This window comes from Poecilia reticulata, linkage group LG6 (assembly GCF_000633615.1).
Source record: "Poecilia reticulata strain Guanapo linkage group LG6, Guppy_female_1.0+MT, whole genome shotgun sequence".
Lineage (NCBI taxonomy): Eukaryota > Metazoa > Chordata > Actinopteri > Cyprinodontiformes > Poeciliidae > Poecilia > Poecilia reticulata.
Window position 1 is genome coordinate 14,190,518 of NC_024336.1, and position 6,851 is coordinate 14,197,368.

General features: G+C 39.5%; 1 protein-coding gene across 2 annotated transcripts; it reads right to left on the reverse strand.

The window, feature by feature from the left end:
• Nucleotides 1-214: 214 nt before the first annotated feature.
• Nucleotides 215-6,536, reverse strand: hprt1l (hypoxanthine phosphoribosyltransferase 1, like). 2 transcript variants are annotated; one of them, XM_008411357.2, is made up of 9 exons: nt 6,188-6,536; nt 5,800-5,856; nt 4,560-4,743; nt 4,271-4,336; nt 4,159-4,176; nt 3,784-3,866; nt 3,355-3,401; nt 2,800-2,876; nt 215-1,024 (listed from the first exon to the last, which is right to left on the reverse strand). In XM_008411357.2, the coding sequence occupies exons 2-9, from the start codon at nt 5,805-5,807 to the stop codon at nt 977-979; spliced, it is 531 nt and encodes a 176-aa protein (XP_008409579.1). In that variant the 5' UTR covers nt 5,808-5,856; nt 6,188-6,536; the 3' UTR covers nt 215-976. The 2 variants fall into 2 exon arrangements, with proteins under 2 accessions (XP_008409579.1, XP_008409578.1); XM_008411356.2 differs by having other exon boundaries at nt 5,800-5,906; nt 6,188-6,534.
• Nucleotides 6,537-6,851: the final 315 nt, after the last annotated feature.

The following is a 6,851-nucleotide window of genomic DNA, read 5'->3' on the forward strand; positions in this document are numbered from 1 at the left end:
GCAACACTTAGATTGGCTTTTGCATTTAAAKTATGTTAAACTGTTACTAGAGACTCACCACTGACCATTCAAGATAAGGTGCATTTCATGCTTTCATGGCGTTTACTCCAACTTCTGACCATACCATCTGGATGTCACCTCTGAAATCATGACTYATCAAACTGAGTGATGAGTCATGAGGCTCGTATGCAAAATGAAAAGCATTAGACAGAAGTCAAACAACGTTAATGTTTTGGAATGACAATCAAAAATGTCCAATCTCAGTTTATGAAAATGTGTTGACAGAACTTTACAGATGTGTGAGAAAGGCAGGCTGTAAACAAAACTCAGTTATACCGCATTTGATAGTAAAAGTTTGAAAAAAGAAATAAACAAGCAAMGAAATTATGAAACAAAGGAATTTCAACCCATAGATGGTTTCAGATTCACACACATTAGCTCTTAAAATGGGAACCATAAGTAACTAAGAAACTACACCAGAGGAAGGATTCATGGTTTTAATGGGACTTGTATTGCTGTAAACTGTTCCTTAATGAAAACATGGAATATATTAAATAAAGCATATATTRTATTACAAACAAATTTATAGAACAATGAGTTTTTTCAGCATTTAGAATCAAAAGCATAACACTCAGCTCAAGTATACAGACGAGACCTGATTAACAAGCATGAATAAATTAAAGACATTCTTTCTTCTCRGTGTCTAAAACAACTTCACAGCTAAAGTCTATAAACATAAATATGGGAAATAATTAAAATTCAACAAAAATATATCTAATATACATAATTAATCCCACTTTTTAATAAGGATGAAAAGAAATGTTCTTAAGGTCCATAACATACCACAGGTCATATGTTTTGTGGATTGTCGTATATATATATAAAAATAAATAAGATTCAAAAACACAATAAAGCTAAGCAGGGTCCATCACAGTGGTCCAAGTCTTCAGGGAGTCACATCTGCAACACTTTGAACTCATACTTTGTACTTCTCCTTGGCTTGATCGTTCAGTATACAGATGTGCTGCAAAAGAGTGGAATCCATGAGGACAAAGTGAATCACTGTGGAGACATTTCCTGTTTAAATTTGACATTTTAAAGAATCAACAGTTCCAAGTCTGTAACCCAGTCAGTGGAGAAACAACAGCTTCTAAAGATTCAGTTATGTACAAAAATAAAGCTTTTGATAAACACCATCTCTATCAAACATTTCTTGCTGCATCTATTCATAAAATTTGCATAAAAACAAACAACAACAAAAAAAACCGGCATCCTACATGCACGATGACTAGGCAGTACGTTTCCATATAAGAACCTGAAAACTAAAACGATAAAGCCGGTCGACACATGCAAGCTTTTTACTCGAACAGCTCAGTTGACACTAATTAGCCAGCTGTGCCTTGCACTTCCCCTCCAACAGTCAAGGCAGCCTTCAATGTCATTCAGCTGTCTGACCTGTGAATTTCTTCTCCTGCTAATATTACACAACTTCACCGTTTTAGACTGCAGCCTCACTGAAATAGGAGACAGCAACAGCTCTCCGACTAGAAGTTGATTTCCTAAACAGCACAAGGACTTTAGCCTCTTCGGTCCTACGAAGAGGAGTCTGACTTCATTAGACATTCACCTTAAAAACAACTCATGTCCAGACCAAAAACTCTTGTATGAACGGATGTTTAAGTCATTTTCTTTGCAGAATAACGTATAGTACATTAAGATAAAAATCTTCACTTATCTGCTAAATTTACATGTGAACAAAATAATGTGGAAACCATTTAAAGGCCAAAAGGATGGACTTATACCAGGACCAATTGGCTGTTGGAAAGTCATTTTTAATTTGTTGCAGCCTTCTCTCGAATCATTTGAAGATCTCAGGTGGAAAAAGTGCAAAAATCCTGAGAATTTTCAAGTGGCTGATAGTTTGCAAAGTGGACCATGTTACAGTAGCCTAATATACTTTGTGCAATTGGCATGCATTTTTGTTTTTTAATTTAAGGCAACACACACACAAAAAAATAAATCATTCAACAATTGGACTGAAAAATTACAGTTTCCCATCCAAGTCCAGCCTCAAGTCTCTATTGACTGAAGGAAATGTTTTCATCACTTGAGGATAAATATTAAATTCAAATCATATACAGTAAATGTTTTGGAAAATTTCAAAAGATCTTTTTTTTTTTGCTTTTGTCTTCTGCTGTTTTTTGGCGATTTGATTACATGGTGGTGATGAAGGTCTGCATTACCACTGTGCGGTACATGATGGTTTAATTTCTAAAATAAAAATACCTTTTTGTAATGATGTGCATTTCAGACATCAGACTACAATTTTGAAAGGTACTTGTGAGCAAATACTTCAAGTGATCAACAGGGGGCAGCACACTGAGGGGAGAGGTCAGTTTACCGTCATAAAGACAGTGGAAAAGGAAATTACAGAGATTAATGACAATGACACCAGTATCATTGTCAGGGTAAATGAAGGGTGCAGCTGTACATGCATGAGCATCAACAAAGATGAGACTGAGCTGACCGAGCAGCCAGTGACTGGTATGTTTAGTCTTTGTTGTACTTTTGCTGATTCAAGTCGGAAGTCAAGTCTGAAGCCTGCGTTTCTTTTTTTACTACATTCAAAGCCGGCTACTTTGAATGTAGCCGGAGACTACTTTGAATGTTTCCATATTTGTAGTGATTGAAGTTTTTTAAAAAATTGTGTAAATTTATACAGCTAAAATACACATGTACACCAAAATATAACACAGTTAAATCTGTTTTTTTTTTTTTTTTTTTTTTTGCATCACTTACACTGAGATCTCTGAAGTATTCATTGTAGTCCAGAGCGTACCCCACCAGGAAGGCATCCGGTACTTCAAAACCAATGTCTGAAACAAATATAGAAACCCTCACTGGAAGTTATTTAAAGAACCCTGGCTATTCTTAGGTGGCAGCAGGGGTAAAATGATCAGACATTCACTCCAATTGACTCTGTAGCGAAGAAATCATCATTGGTCGCCTACCATTTCTGCAAAGCTATGATTAAGGTGTCAGTCGGGCATTAGCGGAAAGTCAAAAAAAAAAAAAACCCGCTTACAGTAACAGCTGTCCTTGAGGGGCAATCTTGAAGAGATTATCCCACTCAAACCTAAAAGCCTTACATAACCACAGACTGTGTGAACTGGGTGCAAGCAGGCATGAATTAGTACAAAAATAAATAAATAAATGAATGTTGTTGTAGATTTTCTTTAAACCAACACTAATCCTGCTTTTACCAAAGAACAAGAGGCACAGCTGAGTGACAGGCATGAAAAGAACACCATCATACTGAACTGCAACACACTAGTGAGTAAAAGAGATGCTCACAGTCTGGTCGGTAGCCCGAACTCCTCGGAGTCCTCTTCACCAGAAGGCTGGAAAGATAATTTAGAAAATATTGGAGAAATTAACACAATAACAAGTAGAAATGTCCTGTAACATCTTAGTACTTTTTATGAAGCATTTTGTCTTGTAGTATTTTGGTTAGTATATAGCCTGTGTGGGAAAAATTTAAAAAATATATTTTTTTAAAGACCCCAGGAAAACATAAGAAGAAATATCCTCGGCCTCCGCAGTGCAGTTTATAGAGCAGCAGATTAACTCCTAAGCTCCTCCCTCCCTCTGTCACATTACATCTCTAATTCAGGTATCCATTAGCTAAGAGCACTGTTGACACACTCTGCGCGACGTACTAGTCAAAGTTGTGGTGTGTAATTCAGCTGTCTGCGCCCTGTGCTGCGTCAGGGTGGCGCCTACCTCACAACTTTAACCATTTTGGGATTGCATTCACTCAGCAGGGAAAGTAACGTCTGCATCGTCCGTCCAGTCTCTACGATGTCCTTACGTAGCAGCAGGAAGTGGTCACAAAAAATACAAATAATAACAGAGAGATGCACTTCTTAAATGTAACATTTGTGAAAATAGGAACTACAGATGACTGTGTGTGAGAATGCTTAATAGAAGTAAGAAAACTGAGTGGACAGTGACAACCACAAGCTCTAGTCTGGTAAACTACAAATTTGCTTTGCAAAACACATGTAAATCAATTAGAGGCATTTTTTTTTTAGTCTAGTCAGGTGATAAATGCCAAGTTAAAACAACATTAGACCTGCACATCCACCACACTCTTACCTCAACGATTAAAACGTTCTGCGGAGAGAGGGGGGGGGAAAAGCAAAAGAAGTAGTAAATATCCAGATTTACTGCAGGGGATGTGTGAGCTGATGCACTGGAGAAGACTCACCTTCCCTGATAGGGTGGAAAGCTCATCTCCTCCTATCACTCTAACACTGTTTGTTGACTTATCATTCTAGGTGACGCATGCAAAACAAAACAAAAAAAAACATAATGACTCACTTCAGCAACTTCAGATTGGGATTCAAATGTCCAAACTCACTCCGCACGGCCTACTAAATCTCCACATTATGCGCAATGCAGAAGGAGATTCATCATTTATAGACCACTCTCACTGGTATTTTGCCAAATGCAGTGCACAAGCGGCCTCAGGAAATGTAATGAGTAAGGCAGCTTACACAGTAGCTCTTCACTCTAATGAAATCCACCGTCAGCGGGACTGATTTATCGCTGTTGTGGTTGAGCACTTTAATGTAGTCTAGGAGGTCTGCAAAGAACTTGTAGCCCCCCTTCAGCACACACAGAGCCACGATGTGGTGTCCCCCCATGTCCTGGATTATGTCACGCGCCAGACGCTCCGTCCTGCAGGAAAGAGGTTGAGACGCTGCAGTAGGACGGAGAAAAATTAACTCGGGGAATCAGCAAACGCTTTTTAGCAGCCCCACCTTTCAATTAATGCATCATATTGTTACTTTTACTCTTTTCATATTAGTTTGTGACATAACTTTCATAATTTTCTGTAAATAATATACAGCAGTTTGAATACGAAACGTTTTTTTGTTTTTTTTTTCAGTTTTGGGTTTGCATAAGTTGACTGATAAATGCCAAGTATGCAACTAATGAAGAACCAAAATTCAGGAACAGAAAATTACATGAGACCAATAATAAAATTTATATTTTTTTCCCTTTACAAATTGTACTTTGGTCAACTTAAACATGGATGAAAAAAGCATAAGCCACTAAATTCTTGCTAAAAGAGCTGGGAGTTCATGGAAAGTTCAGGAAGGAAAAAAAAAAGAAAAAAGAATGGTATAAAAAGTTGCACTGCCAACAGAGTTAGCCTTTGCAGGATTGTGAGGCGAAGAACATTTAAGAGTTTGGAACAAGGCAATTAACTCCAGCTGGAGTCTTGATGCAAGAGCCATCACGCAATACTTAGAGCCACTCCTGAACTACAGACAGCATCAGATGCATCTACAGTGGACTAAAGATGGGGGGGGGGAGGACCGAACTGTTGACCAAAGCCAGTCTTTAGAAAAAAAATGTGCATGTAATTTGGAAATCAAAAACTCAGAGACTAGAGAAACAGTCAAGAGGTTCAGAATACAAGCTGCTTGAGGTCCAGCAAGAACTTTCCACAATCAGGGTTGATTTGGAAAGTTATGTCATCTGCAGGTGATAGTGCGTCAGTGTTTCATCAAGTTGGTAATTAACTTGCATGCCACACGTGCACCACTGACGCAGCAATTCATTTAAAAAGGAAACCCCAACCCAGTATTGAGTGCAGATTCTGTACAGTACGTGGACATAACTGACGTTATAATTCAGGACATATGCCGTGAACACCCCCAGAGTGAGATGCCATGGGAGCTGACCCGACAAACGTACAAAAGGTGTTTCCCATTGAAGGTGCCTCACCTGTCCATGATGAGTCCATGGGGGATGATCACCTTGTCCAGATCGCTCTCATAATGTCTGGGCACACAGAACAGGTCTAGATCATGTCCTTTCTCATCATCTGCGATCTGAGACAGCAACAAGCAAACATTTGTCTGGTCAGTGCATTAGAGGAATGCAAAAGCCCACCCAACCACCTGTTTACCCCCTCCACTCCTAAAGAGAAAATGGATTAAGGCGTGCGTGACAGTTGCAGAGCAAAATCAAGACGAGAAGGATCTGGGCAGGAGTCTTCTCGGGAAAAGGGCCTACAGCAGGTAGCCGGTGCAGCTCATAAACCACACCCTGACAAGTGGACAAGTTATCAGAGCGCCGCTCAGCCCCGCCAGCTGGGAGCCGACAGCCTCACCTGCAGATACGAAGCCATGTTCCAGCCGGTCCTCCGTTCCGCTCAGCCGCAGAGATTTATCCCGGAGTCATGTCCAGCTCTTAAAAAGAGGAGAAAAGGAGGAGCCTGGCTGAGCTGCACCCCTCCTGAACCGCTGCTTCCGGCCGCGACGCTCCTCCACTTCCCCGTCGGGGTTTAAGCCCTCTACGTCAGAATCCAGTTTACCTGCCCAATAATCTGATTTCTGCGACACAACCACGGATTAAATGCGCTATATTGACGCTGGTGGCGCTGCCGGCGTTTGAGGAAACTGCTGCAGATGAAAGGCGAGTTTTGAGCCGAAGAGGCGAGATGACGCAGTAAAAAAAAAAAAAAGGCATAAAACAAAATTGAAGACGTTTCTATTCCGAAGTAACCGCGTCGTGTCCACTGCGCACTGGTCTGGATTTATAGCAGATCTCAGATTATTGTAGTCGCTTTTTACAGCAGAAAGGAAAAAAAATATACATATGTCTATGTAATAATTTACGAATAGGTTTTTTGTTGTTGTAAATTTCTGCTACTTAAAAAGCGCTCAAATGTAAAACACTTAAAAAAGAAAGACCACTTGAGTCTTTAAACCAATATTTAATTTTATCTAACATTTTCATCAACATGCCTGAAATTATTTCCAAAAGTGTAAAAA

Coding starts and splice junctions, on each gene's coding strand:
- hprt1l (XM_008411356.2), bottom strand. Junction 4,744..5,799: donor CATGGACTCATCATGGACAG/GTGAGGCACCTT, acceptor TCTTTCCTGCAG/GACGGAGCGTCTGGCGCGTG. Junction 3,402..3,783: donor AAAATGGTTAAAGTTGTGAG/GTAGGCGCCACC, acceptor TTATCTTTCCAG/CCTTCTGGTGAAGAGGACTC.